Here is a 23,358-nt window from a genome sequence, read left to right as displayed (position 1 = left end):
TAATTCTAAGGGGGTTTAAATTAAAAAAAATGAATAAGAAAAGGGTAGATTATCAAGAATTAAGCTTTGTATGCCCAAATTGTTCTCAATCTTAGATAGTTTTCACAACTTTCTAGCATTCTTTCTTTTGAGAGAAAACCACCCAAAGAATTTGTTTGAAACCACCTTACCAAAATGCCTTACCCTTGAAACCGATTGAGCTTGATTCACCTTCCATTTGCAATAATTTGTCAAACACTTAAATGAATGTGAAAGAGATATTCTTTACTTTTAGTTGGAGGTTGAACTAGATCGATGCATGGTAATAAGCATAGAAAAATATTTGTAAGTATGTTGATTGATCTTAGCACCATTAAACTATCTTTAAGGACTATAGCTTGAATCATTCTCTTAGCATATAAAGGTTATGAGCACCCATTTTCAAACCGCACCCTCTTACTTCCTTGCTAGAGAACTAGCAAGATTTAAGTTTGGAGGTCTGATAACTCTCTAATTTACATGTTTTTAGCATCCCTTGTTATCCATATCTTGCATTTTTTTCAGCCTAACCTAGAGATTTACTCACTTAGCCTAAGAGATTAGATGAGTAAGGGGTTTATTGACAATAATGAATCGGTTCTTACTGCCTGTTTGGTCATTTTTCTCCAACGAGAGTTGGGTAGGGAAGTGATTAAGGTTGATTGTTTCTATCACGAGAGTGTTTTAACAAGATTTTAGAGATTCATTGTCTAGGGAATATTTGCTTGAGGCATGTAAGACATCTGTATTGGTCAGGAAAGCTTAGGATTCGATTACCCCATCCTTAGAAGCTTTCGTATTTTAATTGTTTGCATTTTTATTCATCACTCGACCCATTACCAAAACAGGTACATGATCACCTGCTTCGAGTAACACCTCGAGTTGTTCATACCTTCTTTGCTTACTCGATCACCCCACCTGATCCTGTACTCGAATGCTTGGTCGTGTGGTTTCTTGCTTATATTCTTTCTTTATTCATTCTAGGATTGTTAGATCAAAACCATCTTTTGCCTGGCTTGACTTGCATTGTTCTGATTGCATCCTTCCTGCTAGCATAAACAACCATTTGGATTGATAACCCTTTGTACTACAACTGCATAGGGAATTGATACCCTGGGTGAAAATCCTTTTATCAGTGGCACCCTTCTGTAAATGTCACAATTTTATCAAAGTCCTTCCCGATGATCACTTGTCTGGTAAAACTCCCTTTTGTGTCAGAGGAAATGGTGGTGTTTATAGTATATGCGTCGTAAACGTGTAGTGAGGAAAGGGAAAATTTATGGTTGGAGATTCAACTTCTAGAGAGTTCATCTGCAGTGGAGAACAGGCCCTGGTTAGTTACAGGGGATTTTAACCAAATTCTATCTCCTGAGGAACACTCAGTCCCTGGTGCAATCACAACTACAAGAGGTATGCGAGACCTTATGCAATGTCTCACTGTTTCCCAACTCTCGGATCTCCCATACTGCGGTAATACTTTCACCTGGTCCAACAAGCACTCCATTGATCCCATATCAAAGCAGCTTGATAGAATTTTGGTCTATGACACATGGATGTCTGTTTTTCCAAATTTGTTGGGTGTCTTTGGTGATCCTGGGTTCTCAGACCATAGCCCCTCTTGCGTTTTTGAGGACTCTGGTAAGCCAAAGATACATAAACCCTTCAAATTCGTGGCTCTGCTCAATCACAATGCGGACTTTGCCCCTCTTATCAAACTATGGTGGAATGCTCTATCGTTTGACTGTTCAAAGATGTTGTTGGTGTCAAAAAAACTCAAAACGTTGAAAAGGGTGATCTTAGACTTCAGCAGAGATAACTACTCTGATTTGGAAAAAAGGACTAGTGAAGCTTTTGTATCACTCCAAAAATGCCAACAAGCTCTCTTAGCAACCCCGTCACCTCACTTGGCTCTATTGGAAAAAGAATCACATAAGCTATGGTGCACCTTGGCTGCTGCAGAGGAGTCGTATCTTCGTCAAAAGTCCAGAATCTGCTGGCTGGAGGAAGGAGATAAAAGCTCCAAGTTCTTTCACCGGGCTGTCCTGTCTCGTCAATCACTAAATCAAATATTATTCCTTCTTGATGAGAACGATCAGATTGTGGACTCCAAACTCGGCATTCAGCAAATGGCAGTTGGTTTTTACAAATCTCTACTAGGTGATAAAGGACCAACACAACCTCCTACGGTTGAGGAGCTTGCGGATATTGTGCCCCAAAGATGCTCGCAATCAGCAATCCATGTCCTCTCTTCACCTTTCACTCCGGAGGAGATCAGGAAAGGATTTTTCTCTCTTCCAAAAAACAAGGCTTCGGGCCCAGATGGATATAGTGCGGAGTTCTTCACAGCTCATTGGGACACTGTTGGTCCGGATATGGTAGAAACTATAATGGAATTTTATAAATCCGGCCAGCTCCTTAAGCAGTGGAACACTACCCTGCTAACCTTGGTACCAAAAACGCCTAATGCTTCAAGAATGTCTGAATTTAGACCTATTGCCTGCTGCAACTCCATATACAAGGTAATCTCGAAGCTCCTTGTCAATCGCCTCAAAACTGTCTTACCTGATCTTATAGCAAATTCGCAATCTGCTTTCATCCCGGGTAGACTGTTGGTTGAAAATGTTTTATTAGCAACAGAACTGGTGCAAGGATATAATCAGAAAAATATCTCTACAAGAGGCATGTTGAAGGTGGATTTGAAGACAGCCTTTGATTCGGTTGACTGGCAGTTCATCATCAATGTACTAAGGACCATGGCATTCCCAGACCACTTTGTCAAGCTCATCACTGAGTGCATAACGACTCCTACTTTCTCGGTTTGTGTTAATGGTGAGAGTTGTGGCTATTTCAAAGGGGCTAAGGGGCTGAGACAAGGAGATTCTATTTCCCCTTACTTGTTCACGATTGCAATGGAGGTCTTCACACAAATGCTGACTAGCAAGTTCAACACCAACCACATTGGCTTTCATCCCCAAGCGTCAAATCCTCAAGTGCCTCCTTCTGGCTTTTGCTGACGACATGATGGTTTTCTTTGATGGTAAAAAAGATTCTCTGGAGAACATCTCAATAGTGTTACAGCAGTTCTCGGTCTTATCTGGCCTTTTAATGAACAAAGACAAGACAGATCTCTACCTAGTAGGAGTGAACCAGGATGAAACCTTACAGTTTAATTCGCTTGGCTTCAACCTTGGTTCACTCCCTATTTGCTACCTTGGTTTGCCCTTGATGCATAAAAAGCTCCGGATCTCAGATTATAGACCTCTAATAGACAAAATAGCAGGAAAATTTTCCTCTTGGACTGCGAGTGCCCTTTCATTTGCAGACAGGAAAGAATTGATCTCTTCTGTTATCTATGGAATTATCAATTTTTGGGCCTCGGCTTTTATTCTCCCCAAAGGATGTGTGAAGATCATCGAGAGTCAATGTACCAGGTTCTTGTGGTGTGGGGATATTTCTAAAAAGCCAAACGCAAAAGTCGCTTGGTTATCCTTATGTCTGCCTAAAGAAGAGGGTGGCCTAGGTTTTCGTAGCTTAAACCGATGGAACAAAACTCTCTGTCTTAAGCTCATCTGGCGACTGCTAACTGCCAGAGACTCCCTTTGGGCGGATTGGCTACGGAACAACAAGATCAAAGACGAAGTGTTCTGGCAAATTGATGCAGAGAAACAAACCTCTTGGACTTGGCGAACAATCCTCCACCTGCGTTCTCTGGCTCTTGTTTTTCTTAGGTGTAATGTGGGTAATGGGAAGACAACAAGCTTTTGGAACGACTCTTGGACTCCATTTGGACCTTTGTTGGATTTTATGGGGCCAACGGGACCTTCCCAAACGAGTGTATCACTCCTGAGGACTGTGGCACAAGCATGCTCACCCAATGGGTGGATCCTCAGACCTGCGAGATCGCTGCAAGCTGAAGCCCTGCAGATTCATCTCACAACCGTACCGTTACCAACGCTATGTTCAGAGCCAGACACGTTCACTTGGAAAATTGATGATATGGAGCTTGAACACTTCAGCACAATGAAGACCTGGGAAGTCTTACGCCCAAGATAACCCCCACAATCCTGGACCAACCAAGTCTAGTACAAAGGAGCAATCCCAAGGCACGCTTTCATGATGTGGCTGATGCATCTTGACAGATTACCAACTCGAACAAGACTGGCCCATTGGGGAATACAAATCGAAAAAACTTGTTGTGTATGTGGCAGGTTTCCAGAAGACAGAGAGCATTTATTCCTCCACTGTGACCTTAGCGAGGACCTGTGGACAGAGGCAACAAGGCGTCTGGGATATAGGCCTTTCGTCTTTCACACTTGGAATGCTCTTACCGCTTGGTTAGACGTCAACGACTCCACTTCCTCCTTAACTCTGAGGTGTCTAGTCGCACAGGCACTGCTTTACACTATATGGTTTGAGAGGAATGCAAGACTACACAACAACAAGGCAACTAGTCCACATGTTCTCTTCAAGCTCCTCGACAGGCAAATCCGAGATGCCATCATCGCAAAGAAGCACCGCAAAAACTTTAAAGATCTTCTTCAAGATTGGCTGACATTTCTATAATTTTCCTTTCATGTAAAGGGTATAAACAGTTAACCCTCTCTTTTTATTTTTTTGGGCAGGGGTTATCTTTTTGTTTCCCACGCTATTGTAATTTCTACAATCGAGTTTCAGTAATGAAAATTCACATAGTTACAAAAAAAATGATGTTTTAAATGACTAGTGTTAATTTATTTTGCTTGTTTTTAATGATCGTTATAGAATAATAACAGACACATTAATCTTAATAATTCTCATAAATACCACTAAAATGAGATTTTTTCTTCAAAAATGTCATTTTAAGGTTTTTCCAAAAATATTAATAAATTTTTTATCTTCCAAAAAAACCACAAAATTTAACTAAAGTTTTAATATTAAAAAATAATTCTTAAATCTCAAACACTAAATCCTACAATCTAGAATCTATATTCTAAATCTAAAATTGTCAATCCAACCTAAAAAGAAAGACACTCTTAAAAATCCATTTTTGTGTTGGTGGTATTATTGGAAAAAAATGTGGTATTTTTGACAAAAAAAAATGTGGTATATTGAAGTAGAATGTCAACAATGATGGTCAAGTGGATTTATCTCAATTTCGGCCTGATTTCGTCTTGTTCTGTTTGAGTCCAGTTCGCTCCTAGATAGTTCAGTTCGGCCCTAATTTATGTTTTTATTTCTCTAAAGATCTGAGTTCCAGTCAGGTATGCACGTGGCTTCTTGTGGTAAACATGTGCATACCTATTGTACGTCGTAATAACTGTGATCGAACTTCTTATGACGACATAATGTTATATATAATATACACTTCATATACTGTGAATCCCAATTCATCAATACAATAAAAGTCTTTGGTTTCTCTTCAGAGCTTGACACATCAGCATTGAGAACAATTCTGAAAGTGACACATCAGTTAAAACGTGTGACCAATTAAATTAAGACAATTAAAACAGCTCAGCCCAGTTTTTTCTTACCTGGCAACATTCCGAAATATTCACGATTTTAAATTAAAAAATAACTTTGTCAAGCTCTTCTTCTACATCATTTTGGACGAGCGATCCGCTCGCAGAGAACAACAACAAGCTCACCTCCGATCTGACTTCCCTCATCCACCAGGTTAGTTCTCAATTTCATTAAGTTGATCCAGTTTCTTATTCCTTACCATTTAGTTTTTCTCCTTTTGATTCTCTTTTACACAAATCACCAAACGAATCGAGAATGGGTTCGTTTACTTGTTTCTGTTTATGTTTAATTCCACTTTGATGATTGATTTTTTTCTGGATTTGTCTTTGTTGATTAGTTTCCAAAACTGTGTTTTGTTCAATTTTAGGCATTTTTTGTCTTTGCTTTGTTTTTTAATCTTTCTAGGGTTTAGTCTTTGTTTTTATTTCCCTTTTGAAAGGGGTCTTCGTTTTGATTGAACCAATTGTGTTTTCGGTTCGTGTTAATATCAGTTTTTTTCCAGATTTTTGATTGAGATATTCATATAATATGGATGATAAGATTGCAAAGTTCATTAAAAGAGTGAATCCACCAAGGTAAATTGAATTTGTTTTGTTCTTCTTCCATAAGTTATGATCTATCTTTTCGATTTTAGGCTGAGTTTTTAATTTGATTTTCATTTTAGGATTGTGATCGATAATGAGGTATGCAAGGATGTCACTATCATTAAGGTAATCAAAATTTTCACCGGGTTAGGTTTGGTTTGAGTAGAATGGAAGAAATGAGTATAAACATTTTGTGTTTTGTTATAGGTGGATAGTATGAATAAACATTGAATACTTCTGGAGGTTGTTCAAGTTCTAACTGAGCTTAATCTCACCATTAAGAAAGCTTAATTATATCTCATTTGATGGTGGCTGGTTCATGGATGTTTTCAGTGTTACTGATCATGAACAAAGTCACCAATGATATCGTTCTTGAATATATTTGTACATTAAGTAATAGCGATCATTTTCTTGGTTTATATTCAATTTTGGTTAGTTTTGATAATACGGTTATCAACTCTTTCTTTGGTGTGTGATTGTAGCAGTCTCTGTGTCCTGATGAGTCTTCTTACTTCAGTCCATCAATGAGATCATCTATTGGTGTCAAACAATATGTCGACTTCTCTGTGATTGAGCTTACAAGAACTGACAGACCTGGTTTTTTTTATGAGCTTTCGCTGTTCTGATGGATCTGCAATCCAATGTAGTAAATGTTGAGATATGGACGCATAAAGCAAAAGCAGCAGCGGTTTTGCAAGTAACATAAGAAGAAACCTGCTGTACAATCACCGATCCAGATAGGTTATCCAAAATCAGGAAACTTCTTCGTTATGTGCTTACAAGTTGACGTAGTGGCAGAAGATTATGTGAACCGAAAATCATGGTGTAATCTGCTCTCAATGAAACTCACACGGACCGTAAGCTTCATCAATTGATGTTTGCTTATAGAAATTACGATGAATGGGAGAATAATGTTGATGATGAGGATAAATGTGGGAGAATAGTTCCAGATGTGGATGTCTCCAATTTGCATGATTTAGATTACTCAATTGTGATGATCAAATGTAAAGAAATATCAAAGCTTCTTTTTGATACCGTCTTTTCTTTGACGGAAATGGAATATGTAGTACCAAGTACTAAGTACCATGTAAGAAATACTATATCTTTGTTACTAAGTACTAAAGTAAGAAGTTCAATGTATTTAGCAACTACCTAATTATATTTATATTTACGTTATTGCATAAACCGTTGTAAAATAAATTACTGAATTATTTTCCATATATTAAATATGGAAGTACAATAAGAACAAATGAGTTTATGCAAACTGGATTTTTAACCAGAAAAATAAAAACAAAAAGAGAAACAGTATGAAATCAATTAATTCAAAAAATAGTTCAACAAATATTACAAAATTTTCCAACGGATTATGACGAAAGTCATTCAAGACGTTCAAATTATCATGAGCTTACGTGAATCATCAATCATGTTTTTTCATTTTAATGATTACAAGGTACCACCAACAGGACATATGTATACGGATAACTCTATGTTGCATTATCAAAAGTCACCTAAAAATGAAGGCATCAATCAAAAATGTCATTTACAAAGAGATATTCAACAATTTCCACGACAAAGACACATGTATTTCCAAACAAAACAAACATAATAGTAATACGTTACCCATTAAATATCTCCAATAAAACCAAAATGAAACAAATATATAATGCAGGTGAAGATAACCAAGAAAGAAGAAAATTAAGTCGGAAAAGTAACATTTCATATTTTCCAAACAACTATTCTCGATTATAAAACTCATTTCATAATCTACGGTCTTATGTAAAAAAAACAATGGCAATTCTTATAAATACCACTAAAATATGTATTTTTTTTTTCAAAAAATACCACACTTCAGTTTTTTTTCCAAAAATACCAAAAAATTAAAATAAAGGTTTAATACTAAAAATTAATTCTTAAATTCTAAATACTAAACCCTACCCCCTAAAAACTATATCCTAAGACTAAACTTATTAACCCAAACCTAAATAAATAAACACCCTTCAAAATCAATTTTTTTTTTTGTGTTTGTGGTGTTTTTGGAAAAAAAAATTGTGATATTTTTGGAGAAAAAAACTAAAGTATGGTATTTTTGGAAAAAAATATTTTTAGTATTATTTTGAGGAATTTCTCAAAAAGCAAACAATTATTCTTAAATCCAAGTAGGTATTTTACGTTACATAAACAATACGATTTAGCTATTCTACCAATAATAAAAAGCATACACAAAAAAACCAACAGAGTAGATGCCACTAAATAAAAATTAACATCCAAAATTAATTAAAACAAAACAAAAAAAACTAAGGGTACTAATGGTCCTCCAATACATCCTAATACAAGAAAAAACGAAACTGGTTATATTTTACAATTCCATGACAATAATAAAAAAAAAAAAACAGCTAATAATTATAACAACCAATACAACATAAAAAGCAACCAATGAACATTTTGTCAAAAACTATATTAATAATGATTTTTAATTACAAACAACACCATACAAAATAATCTAAAAAATAATATAAAAAATAAAAAATAATCTCACGACGTAGCGCGGATACTATCCTAGTTGACTTTAAAAGCTCAAGGATGATGAAACGAGTAGTCTCGTAATATATTGAAATTTTTTACAACGAAAATCAGCTACTTCGTGAGCCAAATGTCGGATTAGTTGAGCTTGAGTATCACACTGTTTTGGTTTTCTATCACGAGTGTTTCACTAGGGATTTTATCTTAGATATTTTAGGGAATTATTAATTGTAAGAGCATCTATTGTTTATTTAGGGAGTCTTAAAATTTTTTTAAAAATTAAAAAATTAAAAAATTAAAAAATTAAAAAATTAAAAAATAATATGAAGGTATCTTTAAAATGAAACTCATCTATATCTATCTATCTATATATACATTTTTAGAGACATTTATGAAATAAATCCTGAAGTTGGTATTTATTTACAAGGAATGCCATTAGTATTAAAATTTAAATTTATAAATTATAAAATGAAATTTAAAACCAAGATTTTGTGCAGAATAAAAATTCCTAAAATATCTCTTTAATCAATCAATGACTAATTACAATGTCTCGTTAAATATTTGTTTGTAAAATTCCTAAAATATCTCCTTAATTCATTACAATATTTAATGCTAACAATAAAAATATATGTGAAAATCCCAAATTAATCTTTACGTCAATACATAATTGTTTTGGTTTTGGTTTTGTTCAATCTATTTTTTTGAACCAAACATTAATTAAATTAAAAGAGAACTCCAAGGTTGGTTGCCCAATCTATTTAAATTACAATATATATAAACCTTTAATTATCGAAATCTATTAATAAATTACTGAAAAGAAGTACACAACATAGTATAAGTTTTTTGGGTATGTCACTATGCATTATTCGTCTTTTTGGGTGTTGTTGGTGTAGTTAAAATGACATTTGGGTAGTTCATATGTGTGGCTATGTAGTTAGAAATCATATATATTAATATTTTCAAAATATATTTTAAAGAGAATCTTTTCTTTTCTAAGATATTATATAAAATGCATTACTATTGATTTAAATAATAGATTAGGAAGTTTATCAAATGTAAATACGGAATATGAAAAATACTTATATACAGTACATGTATCTAAACAATATCTTGAATTAATTATCTACTATCCTCATAACCAAACACAATTAAAAGATTTTGTTTGAAATATAAAACAATAATTTTTAATTAAAATTATGATTTTCCTATCATCTTTGTTTGATTTATTTAGTTTAATTGCTTTAAATCATCATAAAATACATAAAACTAATGGAACTATTTTTTTTTTGTATTTTTCCTTATTTGGATTTTGAAAAATGTGCATATTGTACTTAAGCAAAGAAGAAAATTTGTGTTTAGATATCTAGCGGGATGGGTTTGGGTATTAATATAAATTAAAAATTATATCATAAAATGTTAGTAAATCATCAGTTCATTATTTTGTGACATTAGAATATTAGGCATATCTAATTGAGTTTATTAAATTAAGATTATATAAAATAAACAAACAGTACTAGGTATACCACAAGTTATATTGTGAATTTAACAATTTAAACCGGTAAACCTAAATTTTTTAACCGGTAAACCTAAATAATCATATATATAAAAGTAAGGTTTCACTCTCTTCTTATTGGCTGATTTTCATTTAATATTTTTTTTTATATTTTTATTTTATTTTTCTTTATAAATCATAATTACAAATCCATAATTTCAATATAACTTGCTACTATTAAATGCCCATATAATTCATTTTGAAGTTAATCACCCACTTACCACCATTATGATTTTTCTAATTGATTGTGTCAACTTTCAATTGACAGTTACATATTGTGCAATTACTACATATGAATTTACGTATGAATATATATCATAATTACAAATCCATAATTACAATATTACTGCCTACTATTAAATGCCCATATAATTCATTTTGAAGTTAACCACCCACTTACCACCATTATGATTTTCCTAATTGACTGTGTCAACTTTCAATTGACAGTTATATTGTGCAATTACTACAATAATGTATGAATTTACGTATGATTTTTTTTTTTTAAAACTCATAACCCATAGAAATCTTATTTATTATAAATAGTTGATTCTAGCTATCCTAACCCTCAGAAAATATGCATTATGCTGTATACTCTAGCCTTTTTTTTGGTGAAGATGATTTGTTTTTTCTTTTCTTTTTTTTGTGAAGAGCTAATTTGTTACTTCTCTTTTCATATTTCTCTATTATTTACATATTCTCTATCTCCAAACTCTAAATTTATAATTTTAGATATAGAATAATGCACGAGGGTCTTATACTCCCTCCATATGTGATGAATTATTAAGTTTTTAATAATCATTGCTTACAAATTTAAAATTTATATTTTTAAATTAAATTCTGAGTAGATCTCAAAATCTTACAAAAATTTATTTTTCAGAAAATTTATGACTTTACATACTAATGTTAGACAATAGCCTAAATAAAGTTAAAGTAAAACGTCCAAATTTTTTAGTGTTATAATAGAAGTATATAATATTATATATATTGAAAAGAGGAAACTTAAGTTCCATTGTAGGTCTTACTGTTTATTAATAAAATAAATAGTATTTATGTTTATGTATTTATAATGCCATAAAATGTTAATTATTTTTTCTAAATGTAATTTTATCATTTTATATGAATCATAGTCTATACACAATTGAATACTTTAAGATATAATAACCTAATAAAAATAGTTGCTGTTTTTATTATTTTATTTTCATAGAAAATGTATTAGTCTAATAATATATTGTTAGACTCACTTAGTTATATATGCATGAGACATTGCAGACCTAACATTTCTTATTTTGATTTTCTCTTAACTGAAATATTTTAAATCTATTTAAGCTATCACCATAAATGACTAAAAATAATGCATCACTAAGACCACAAAATAAATTTTATTAAAACAGTTATCACAATGATTTTGAAATATGACTACAACTACAAAAATATATGGCATGGAAAGTACATAGGACTTGATTGTACCAAATATATTATCGTCAAAAGAAAAATTAATTTATTTAGTTTATTTAAACTCATACTACATAGTTTTTAAATTTTGATGTACACCAAAAATAAAATAATAATAACATGTTTATTTATCTTATTTTTTAAAAATATAATAGTGATTATGAAACAATCCACGCATAGCGTGGACTAATACTTAGTATATAGATATATAAGGAATATATATTTAAAATTTACATATAGTTAATCTACTAAAAAAAATAATCTCGCGGTGTACTGCGAATTAAAACCTAGTTTTAAGGTGTTTTTGCTAACATTGTTTAATTCTAAAGTGTAGTTGTTTTCCAATTTTATTATTAAATTATATTTAAGACAACTATGAAAATATTTGGGATAAAGATGGTCTAAATCTCAGTTTCTTCGTGGCAATAAATATTTGTAGTTCACACTATCCCATATTCCACATTTACGTGTTTATATATGTTTGTAAAACGTACGTGTACACTTTATTCTTTGTAACGTACGTCTCTGGCTCATCAATAGCTAGATGATATATATAGAAGCTTCGAACATGCAGATTTTTTAATTAAAAAGGAAAAAAAATGGATAGAGAAGAAATCTCTAAAAGCACTTGCATGTCTAGTTACCGCCTTGAGTGAAAATACCCCAAATCTCTCTTGTGGAATACGTGTTACGCAGATTCTTTTGTTCGATCGTTATATCCACTTGCTATAACTTTTTTGGATTAGGAAAGAGAATTAACTTGGTTATATAATGAAGTCATATATCTATATTAACATTTTTAAAGTATATTTTATATTATGTTCTTTAAATTTTGCTTATTTAAATTTTTATTTATAACATTAACCCATAAAAAATTCCATAAATAATATTACAGAGAAACTTAAATACTAAACTTTCTTAAATCCACCAACATTTCTTACATTTATTGCCATAAAATCTTAACAATATCTATACATTCCGATTTTTCCAAAAACAGCTCAATCTATTAAATTTTTAATCTCATAAAATCACCAAAACTATCTTTAGATATTTTGTTTGTATAGACTTTCAATAGAAATTTTTGCTTTACATATTTTGATTGTAAAATGTAGATTTAGTCATCTACATTATTTGATTTGAGGTACTTAGGGGTTGATTTCTCAGATTTCTCAAATTATAATAAATAAAACTAAATAATTATCCCGTGGTGTTTCTATAAATTGAAGTACATTTGGTGTCTTTTAAGTTATACTTATTTACAAAGTTAATCCTTAAAAAATTGCAAATACAAACAGAATCAATTAGATTCCTAAAATGTCTCTACAAATTTGGTTTATAATTTCCTAAAACAATTTATATATTAAGAAATTTATTACACTTAATAACATATGCCAAAAATATCTATACAATATTTTCTTCTTTTAAAAACTATAATATTCAGTAATAAATATATTGTTTCATATGAACAATTAAATTTTAAATGGTTATTAATATGCTGATAAAAAATACAAAATAATTATTTTACGGGTTAAATCTAATAATTGGAGTATTTATAATATAAATTAATATGCGGGCAAAATAATTATTTGGGGTTAAATCTAAATAACTTTAAACTTACGGATTAAATTTAAAAACATTAAAAATTTAAAAATATAATAATGTAAGAATAATTCTTTCACGGGTTAAATCTAAAAAACAGTAAAAATTTCTATTTTTATAACCATAAGAAATTCGATACGGTACAAATATAACATTAGTATAAATAAAACTAAATAATTGTCGTGTGTTTGCGGTATACAACTAATTTAATTTTATAATTAACAGTTAAAATACAATTATACAATCTTAAATACTAAATAAAAGAAATAAAATTAACAAACAAATACAATTTTTTAAAATTTAATTTTTTTTTGTTGTAAAAATATGGTACCAGTGTACCGCAGGTTAAAATCTTATTGTCTATATAATCGTTCTTTAAAATTAAAGTTAGTATCCCGGTTCCGGTATAAGAAACGAGAAAGAGCTTTTTGAATTCAACGTGAGATATGATCGTTAATCTAATAACGCTATTTTTGTCGAAACGGCTTCGTCTGACGTGAAAGAGAGAGTTCACGCGTTTTTTGCATTAAACCGTGGTTCCTGAGCCGTGCGTCCTCGTGATTTTTGCCACGTTTCCGAAAATTCTCTCAGATGTGCCGTTGCTTTTTTTTCTTTTTTTTCGTAAATTTTCCAGATTCTATAATGCAATATCTGCGTTTCTTTAACAAGCTATTTTTATTATTGCTTTTGTTTTGCTAAATTATCAAATTTATAAACCATAATTTCACGTAATTGCTAAAGATCATTTATATATAGCAAGAGGAGGAATGATGTAAAACTTTTTGTTAACAATTATTATTAGCCTTTCATACGATTTTGATATATTATATATTTTCTCCATTTCAAAATATATAATATTTTAACTAAAAACATTCATATTAAGAAGTGTTTACTTTTAACAAGTTCAACTAATCAAAAACAATAATAGAAAATATTTAATTAATCTAAAGTTTCACAGAAACTTGAAAACATCTTATATTATAAAACAAAAAATCATCTCTAAAACATCATATATTATCAAACGGAAGGAGTAGTTTTTAACTGCACAATTATGATGATATTAATTTATGTCAAATTACTTATACTACATGACATCAACCCTTTGGCATGTAGGTTCCATTACTATCATAAATTAATAATTGTAAGAACTTATATATATGTAATTAAGAAAAATTAGCAAAATAACATATTAAAACTAAATTAAGTAAGACGCCAACCATGTTTTTAATATAAACAAACCAAAAAAAATAGTCAAGAAAACAAAGAAAAATGGAACAGTAAGACAATATAAAGTTGGCAAAATTCATAAAAAATATATAAATTATAAACGTAGAAAGAGTATAAATAAAGAAAATTCTAAAAAAATATTATAACAAAAAAATTCATATTCTTAAATAGGAAAATTTTCAAAAATATACAAATCTCTCTATTAATTAATTATTATTAACTTATCGATAAATTAATGACTCTATAATTTAATAAAATTCATAATCCTGACATTATTAGTTTATAGAAGTTTTGCTCTATAACAGCTTTAAAATAAATGTTCGACTAAATAATTTCACACTAACTACGTAAAATCTAAATGGTAATACAATAAATAAATCTATACTAATAGAAAGTAGGAGATATAAACTCCTAAAGACGTCCACATAGGATTTTAAACCTCCAATTGTGATTAGACACTTCATTAATTAACATTTTTTAAAATCTCCAGAATTTTCTATATTAAGAATTATTTTAAACAACCAATCAGGATTTGACATGTCATTCATTAACATTTTTTAAATTTCCAGAAGTTTTTAGAAAAAGGAAAATTTTAAATTTATGGAAATAAAAGAACTATGCACAATATCCCACATCGGCTAGAAAATTTTTAGACAATGGTTCAGAACCAATATAAATAAGATTAATATGCTTCCAACAACGAATGAGCAGGAAAGCTTGATTTATCAGGCGTCCAAGTTTAAAAGTATATTCGGTTTGATCCGGGTTTTTATTTGATCAAATTAAAACTTTAAAAAGTTTCAAAAAATAAATTATAATATTTAAAAATTTTAAAAGTTTTAATATTAGAAATATTGAAACTTTTAAAAGTTCTTAGCTTTTAAAAAGTTTTTAAATATTATAATTTTTAAATTTTAAAAGTTTAAAATATTATAAATATTGAAACTTTTTAAAAGTTTAAATATTATAAATATTGAAACTTTTTAAAGTTCTTAGCTTTTAAAAAGCTTTTAAATATTATAAGTTTTAAATTTTAAAATTTTAAAATATTATAAATATTGAAACTTTTTAAAAGGTTCAAAATTTATATTTCGAAACCTTTTAAAAGTTTAAAATATTATAAATATTGATGTAAAACATAAATTATCTTATTTATCTACTTTTGTGTTTTTTATTTCTTATGAGCTGTAAAACATATTTTTGTGTATGATTTTATAGATAAGTTGATATTTTCATTAATTTTTTTTTATCTTATTTTTTATTTTTATGAGAAAAAAAGGATTTTAGTTTGATGGATTAACAAGTTGTGTGGTAGTCTAAAAAAAAGGTTTTTTAGTGGAAGAAAGTGAAGAAGTTGACCAGGATGAAGAAGAAAAAAAGTATAGAGAAGAACCATACGGTAAAAGTAATGATGACGATTACCACAAATTTTGACAATAGAAATGACAAGAAAGAATATGAAGAATAAGAAAACATTGAATAAAAAACACGAAAACATAGGTGGTAGTGATCAATTAAATATGAAAACAAGTTAAATTCATGATGATAAAATTGTTTTGTTTTTCTGGTGGTCAAAAAAATGGTTTAGGATATGTGAGGTCATCAGTTTAATTCCCATCGCCTGGATGTCGAGTTAAATTCATGATTTTTTTATCGGATTTGATTTAATAACACAACTGATTTTTATATTTCAAAAAATTGTTTTCATATTTAATTTGATTTTATAACACAACTGATGTCGAGTTAAATTCATGATTTTTTTATCAGATTTGATTTTATAACACAACTGATTTTTATATTTCAAAAAATTGTGTATCTGAAATTTAACCTTTTCCTTGATACTAATTTAATTTTTTTATAAGATAATATTTTACTACAGTCATCAATCATATATAGTTTTCATCAAAATATATCAAATATATCCACGCGTAGCGTGGATTCAAAACCTAGTGACATATATAACAATTTGCTAAATTACAAGGATCTAGCTTATACGTTGTTCAAATATTCATTTTTACCAAACATGCACATAAATTGTAGCTGTGCATCCTTTTTTTTTGTCATCATGGTATCGAAAACTACTAGACAAATTTTGATGATTTTGTTCGATAATATTTATATTTTACCATTTAAACATACAAATCCCCTATATATTAATAGAGAAGCATACTCTTGAAAAAATTGATGTATCGCCGTCAGAGAGCTCTGTGCATCTGTTAGCAAAACAAACTTAAATTTTCTACTTAATTACATTAACATGCCATTATATTTTTTTGTTAACAATTAACTGAATAATAATTAGATATGGTATCATTTCTCACACAAATTTAAATATCACATATTAAAACTAATTAAATAATTACATACTATTTTAAGGCAAAATTTCACTAAAATTTACTTACAAATATACAAGTCAAAGTTATATTGATTTCTTAAAATCAATATAGAAATCAATATAAATATTGATATCTTCAAATCAATATAAGTAAAAATTCTAAAAAGCAAAGAACATATAACTTATTAACAAAATCATATAAAAATATAATATTATTTTTTATGTTACTATTATTACGATAATAATTTAAATAACAAGCTTTCAATAGTTATTATAATTGATTATAAAAAAGAGTATATTACCCCTGAATTATCTCCAACTCACTAAAAGAAACTTAATTCCCAATAAATATAGATTTATATATAATCATAAATAAATATAAAAATGACAACAAATTAGGGGATATCATGTTGTGTGATTATTAATATATATATCTAAGTATGTAAACTAATTAATCTCAACATTTAGTGTGATTATTCATTAAAAATGGAAATATTGATAACTGAATAGGAATATACGTTATAATTGTATATTCATCTATGTGCTATTAAATGAGACAATAACCCTTATCATTATAAATAAACTTAGCACCCACAAAAAATCATAATATATTTATAATGAGTGATTATTAGATTATGTAAAATTGTTATACGAGTTACTCGAAAACCCAGAAATATAAATTTGATTTTTAAAACACACAAAAATATATATTGCTATAAATTGTAACATTTTATAAATATTTTCTTTACCATGTTCACGTATTTAAATGTATTCTTACACGAATACGTTGATTTTGGAATTTCATTAATTTTTTCATAATGGTTTTTTCGGTAATAATTCGTCATTTATAGTAAATATTAACAAACCGACTAACTCCAAAGATTTAAATAACTTAATCAAAAATATTAAATCAATAAATTAGATTAGCTTCAAAAAATTTGGTATAAAATCCGATTGTTACTAACAGATAATAATTTTAAATAATTAAACTACCAAGTAATTTAGTAGATGTTGTTATGGTTATATAAGAAACATGCAAAATTGTTATGATTACAAAAATAAAACATAAGAGATATGAATTTGATTTTTAAACCACACAAAAGATATGTTGTGATAAATAGTAAAACCTCTTACACATTCAATGATTTCACGGGTGAAATTTTGTTTTTACACAAAACAACGCAAATTTGAATAAATAAATAAAAAACTTTAGTTACATATTATGTTTGACAAAAATAGATATTGGTTCTACGACAATAATTTTACTTATAATAATTTTCTTTAAATCGATTTATCCTGTACACAGTGCAGGTTATTACCTAGTAGTATATTATTTTTTTGGTCGGTACACTGAACTACAATCTGACCTGAAAAATCAGTAATATACCATTTTTATCAAAAGAACATGCAAATAAAATTTATCTAATTTTTTGTCATTTTTGTCATTATAATAACGTCATATATAACCACCTGTTAAATTTCCAAATTTCAAATATTTTTGTTTGATAATATATATATTTACCAATTAGACAAGAAAATAACAATTTCGTTTTGTTGCCGCCGTAACAACATAACAACGGTCCACTAAAATACAATGCCAAACTTTTTGTTGGCACGGTTTATCTTTTACAAAATAATATATGTAACGGTCAACTAACTACAATTGAAAAATTTGTTCAATGTATATATCTTTTACCAAATAAGCATGCAAATAAAAGAAAAAAAAAATTCTGTTATAGTAACATCATATATAGCAAACTGCTAAATTACAAAGTTCAAATATTTTTTTGTTCGATAATATACACTTTTACCAATTAGAAAATAATATATATATTTTTGTCGCCACCATAGGCTACATACTAACGATCCACTAATCTATAAATCCAATTTTGTTTTGAAAATAACATATACACACTAAACTACAATCGGAATATTTTATTTGATAATATATTATTTACCAAATAGGCATGCAAATAAAATATATATATTGTACCCTTTTACTAAATAGACATGCAAAGATATATATCATACAACTTTACTAATTTTTTTTTTATATAATATAGCTTATTAGACAAGCAAGTAGTAATGGTAAGCCAAAGATACATAAACCTTTCAAATTCCTAGCTCTGCTCAATCGCAATGCGGACTATGGTGGACTGCTCTATCGTTTGACTGTTCAAAGATGTTTTTGGTGTCAAAAAAAACTCAAAACGTTGAAAAGGGTGATCTCAGACTTCAGCAAAAATAACTACTCTGATTTGGAAAAAAGGACCAGTGAAGCTTTTGCATCACTCCAAAACTGCCAACAAGCTCTCTTAGCAACCCCATCACCTCACTTGGCTCTGTTGGAAAAAGAAGCACGTAAGCTATGGTGCACCTTGGCTGCTGCAGAGGAGTCGTATCTTCGTCAAAAGTCCAGAATCTGCTGGCTGGAGGAATGAGATAAAAACTCCAAGTTCTTTCACCGGGCTGTCCTGTCTCGTCAATCAATAAATCAAATATTATTCCTTCTTGACGAGAACGATCAGATTGTGGACTCCAAACTCTGGTAAGCGAAAGATACATAAACCCTTCAAATTCCTGGCTAGACAAATTTTGATGATTTTGTTCGATAATATTTATATTTTACCATTTAAACATACAAATAGTATATTATTTTAAAGAATTTCTCACTAATGCTCCTTCTTTGGTACCCCTTTTTAAAAATGCTCCTTCTGGTGGCCATTTTTAACTATACTCTTCATTTATTTCGTAAATACAATTTTGCCCTTCTTTATAATTATATCTAGTACCGACAATCTTCTCCGTCGTTGATTTCTCCGTCATCTCTTCACCATCTCCGATTTCTCCGTCGTCTCACCATCTCCGATTAAAACAACAATCTCCGTTGTCGTCGATTCAGATCTGATGCATTCACATCGACAATCTTAAATCTCTCTTTTACTTCGTCGTCTCTTATTCTCCCATCATGTAAGCTTGTTTCTGAATTTTAAATTTGATTTCAATTTCAAGTTTGTGTTAGCTATTAGATTGTTGTTTCGATTTCAAATTTGTTGTCAAAATATTTTTAGGTCTTAAGTACTTGTTCTTTAGATCTGTTCGTGATTATAAAGTCCTTTATTAGATCTTTCCACATCTTCCTTTAAATCTCTCCTTTGTAATTCGTGATATTGGTTTGTTTTCTCATGACTTGTTTGGGTGTACAAATGATTGAATTGTATTCAGTATGTGGATTGTGGAAGCTGAACAACATCATTCATTGGGAATTTGAGATGGATAATGAAAGGGGAGCTTCTTTGATTAACATTGATGATAATACTAGATTTAGTGATTTGGTAAAGATCCTATTAGAAGATTTTGACATTGATATTCAGGCACAATGTTTAAAGCTTAGTTATACATTGCCTGCTATGTCTTCTACCATAGGTAGTATTCCTATCTTTATTAGAAATGATAGGCAGCTTGAAGCTTTTAAACTCAAATATGCACAAAGTGGAGGAGTTCTTCATCTATGTGTTACTGTTGAGGATTTTTGTGTGACTGTTGAGCAGGTATTTTTTTTAAACTCATTCTCTTATTCTTTCTAATAATGTTTTAGAGAAAGTAACTGATTTGAGGAATGTTTCTTTATGAGGGCCAACCTAGCTCTACTCCTTTTATTGAGAGTGTTACTGCTGTTACTCAGGTAACTTTCTACTTTAGAATTTTTAATTATTTCTTGCTTACAAAACCTCATAAAATCCTTTGAAAACACTTGTAAAACTTTTTAAATACTTTACATCTCCTTTCAGGATCAAACTAGCTCAAATCTGTTTGTTGGGAATGCTATTGATGTTTTTACTACTACTCATAATCAGGTAATTTACAATGACATAAATGTTTTAATTGCCTTTTCAACCCCTTTTATAAATCTTTGAAAACAGTTGTAAACCTTATTAAATTCTTAGAAATCACTTGTAAAACCTTTTAAATACTTGTATTTTCAGGGTCAACCAATACCAAATCCATATGTCGAGAGTGTTCCTCGTTTTTATTGTTCTCTTGTTGCTTCTTCAAGTCAACATATTGGCACCGATGATGATTTTACTGCTACTACTCATACTCAGGTAACTTACTATGGCATTACCCCTTTTAAAACCTTTGGTAAATCTATTTAAACACTTTAAAAATCCTTTGAAACAGTTGTAAACAGTTATTAAATCCTTTGAAATTACTTGTAAAACCTTTTAAATACTGTACAAATCTTTTAAAAATTCATTGATTTGTAATTTCAGGCTCAACCAATACCAAATCCATATGCCGAGAGTGTTCCTCGTAACATGACAACCTCTGATTCTTCACACTCAACTGGTCTAATCGATGTTGATTCACGGTTTTGTGGGAAGTTATTCAAAGACAAAACAGAAATGAGAAGTCAGATGCGGATGTATGCAGTCAAGCATAGTTTTGAGTTTCACACTTTTAAGTCAGACAACAAGAGGTATGTTCTTCATTGTATTGATGAAAAATGTAGTTGGAGGCTACGTGCAACTAAGGTTAAAGCTTCAGATAGCTTTGTTGTTCGAAAGTATATTAGTCGGCACAACTGTGACTCTGCTTTAAAGAATGTTAATCATCGCCAAGCATCTGCAAGGACTTTGGCTGGTTTGGTTAGTAACCATTTTGCAGGAGGAAAGCTTCCCCTCAGACCTAAACAGCTCATGGAAATTTTTAGGAATGGCCATGGAGTTGGTGTCTCGTACTCAAAAGCATGGAGAGCTCAAGAACATGCATCAGAACTTGCTAGGGGTATACCTGCTGATAGTTATGAGGTTTTACCGAGTTGGTCCCACATGATAGAAAAGAAGAATCCAGGTACTATCACTTATATCAAAGCTGATTCTGATAATAAGTTTAGATACGCTTTTCTGGCTTTTGGTGCATCAATTAGAGGCTTTAAGTTGATGAGAAAAGTTATTTCTATTGATGGCGCCCATTTGAAATCAAAATATAAAGGGACTTTGCTTGTTGCATCAGCTCAGGATGGTAATTTTCAGTTATATCCTATTGTTTTTGCCGTTGTTGATTTTGAGAATGATGCATCATGGGATTGGTTTTTGCGGTGTTTGAAAACTATTATTCCTGATGAAAAGGATCTAGTTTTTGTGTCTGATCGAGCTTCTTCAATTGCAACTGCGCTTTCATTAAATTATGTACATGCTCATCATGGGATCTGCACTTTCCACTTGCAAAAGAACCTGGAAACACGATTTAGAGCTTCTGCTTCTCTCCTTCCAGTTGTTCATGATGCTTCAAGAGCTTACACTCAATATGATTTTGATTATTTGTTCAGTCAAATTTCCAATGGTAATCCGGAACTTGGAGAATATCTTTGGCTAGCTGATATTAGGAAATGGTCACATGCATATTCTCCTTCTAACCGGTACAACATCATGACATCTAATTGTGCTGAGTCCATTAACTCTTTGTTAAAAGAGACTCGCGAAGACTCGCGAAGACTCGCCACCATAGGCTACATACTAACGATCCACTAATCTAGAAATCCAATTTTGTTTTGAAAATAACATATACACAGTAAACTACAATCGGAATATTTTATTTGATAATATATTATTTACCAAATAGGCATGCAAATAAAATATATATACTGTACCCTTTTACTAAATAGACATGCAAAGATATATATCATACAACTTTACTAATTTTTTTTTATATAATATAACTTATTAGACAAGCAAGTAGTAATAATATTGTCGCTACCATAACCATAACGACCTACTAATGGTCCACTAATTTACAATATTTATTTTTTCCAGAATAACATATATAACGGTAACAACTCCAGAAATTTTTTCGTTAATATACATTTTTACCAATTAACACATAAATAATAATATATTTTTTGTCGTCAGCGTAACGACATAACAATCTACAAATCCTAAATTTTGTGTGATGAGATTTATGTTTTCCATATAATGTATATATCAGTAAACTAAACTACAAACGAACAAATTTGTTTGGTAAGATACATTTTTACCAAATAGACATGCAAATAAAAGATACTCCTACCTTTTCATAAAAAATGTTATTTTTGACACATTTTACATAAGTTAAAAAAATCTTGAATTATATAAAGTGAATGATTATTTAATTTAATTCTATGAAATGTACCTCTAGGTTAAATCTTAATTAGAAATTTAGTGTAAAAAACACTTTAAAAATGTAGAATAACACATTTTGAGAAACAAAGTTAAATCTCTAGAATGATTTTTTTTTTTTTTGAACAAAAAATCTCCAGAATGACACTCTTTATAAAATATAAGGAATATATGTTTTGGTCGTTACAAAAATATTATATAAAGCGCTAAATTACAAATTTATTTGAATGGTAATATGCAATTTTACCAATTAGACAAACAAATAATAATAATCTATAAAGACAAACAATGGTTCACTAATCTATAAAACCTAAAATTTTGTTTCACAAGATTTACTTTTTACATAATAACATATATAACGATAAACTAAACAATAATCGAATAAATTTTCAAAGTGTATCATATTTACTAAAT

The 23,358-nt window shown here is 29.8% G+C and overlaps 2 protein-coding genes and 1 pseudogene across 2 annotated transcripts; all 3 read left to right on the top strand.

Annotated features, from left to right (window-relative positions):
• Positions 1 to 4,134: 4,134 nt before the first annotated feature.
• On the top strand, positions 4,135 to 4,581 carry LOC147928892 (uncharacterized). The gene has a single exon (XM_087486309.1). It carries the CDS (start codon positions 4,135 to 4,137, stop codon positions 4,579 to 4,581), a length of 447 nt encoding a protein of 148 aa, XP_087342435.1.
• A 1,458-nt stretch (positions 4,582 to 6,039) lies between these two features.
• On the top strand, positions 6,040 to 19,227 carry LOC109130640 (ACT domain-containing protein ACR5-like; annotated as a pseudogene).
• Positions 19,228 to 19,992: 765 nt separating this feature from the next.
• On the top strand, positions 19,993 to 22,320 carry LOC147928891 (uncharacterized). Its single transcript, XM_087486308.1, has 4 exons — positions 19,993 to 20,337; positions 20,421 to 20,471; positions 20,578 to 20,643; positions 21,061 to 22,320. Exons 1-4 carry the CDS (start codon positions 19,993 to 19,995, stop codon positions 22,318 to 22,320), a joined length of 1,722 nt encoding a protein of 573 aa, XP_087342434.1.
• Positions 22,321 to 23,358: the final 1,038 nt, after the last annotated feature.

This window comes from Camelina sativa, chromosome 14, assembly GCF_030686135.1.
Source record: "Camelina sativa cultivar CO46 ecotype springtype chromosome 14, ASM3068613v1".
NCBI classification, from domain to species: domain Eukaryota; kingdom Viridiplantae; phylum Streptophyta; class Magnoliopsida; order Brassicales; family Brassicaceae; genus Camelina; species Camelina sativa.
This window is presented reverse-complemented; position numbering and strand designations above follow the sequence as displayed.

Bases quoted from the DNA above. Each gene is read 5' to 3' on its own strand.
- LOC147928892 (XM_087486309.1), top strand. From the start codon at position 4,135: ATGTGGCTGATGCATCTTGACAGATTACCAACTCGAACAAGACTGGCC.
- LOC147928891 (XM_087486308.1), top strand. From the start codon at position 19,993: ATGATTGAATTGTATTCAGTATGTGGATTGTGGAAGCTGAACAACATC. The intron at 20,338-20,420 runs GTATTTTTTTTA...TTTCTTTATGAG, and splicing joins TTTGTGTGACTGTTGAGCAG to GGCCAACCTAGCTCTACTCC. The intron at 20,644-21,060 runs GTAATTTACAAT...TTGTAATTTCAG, and splicing joins TTACTACTACTCATAATCAG to GCTCAACCAATACCAAATCC.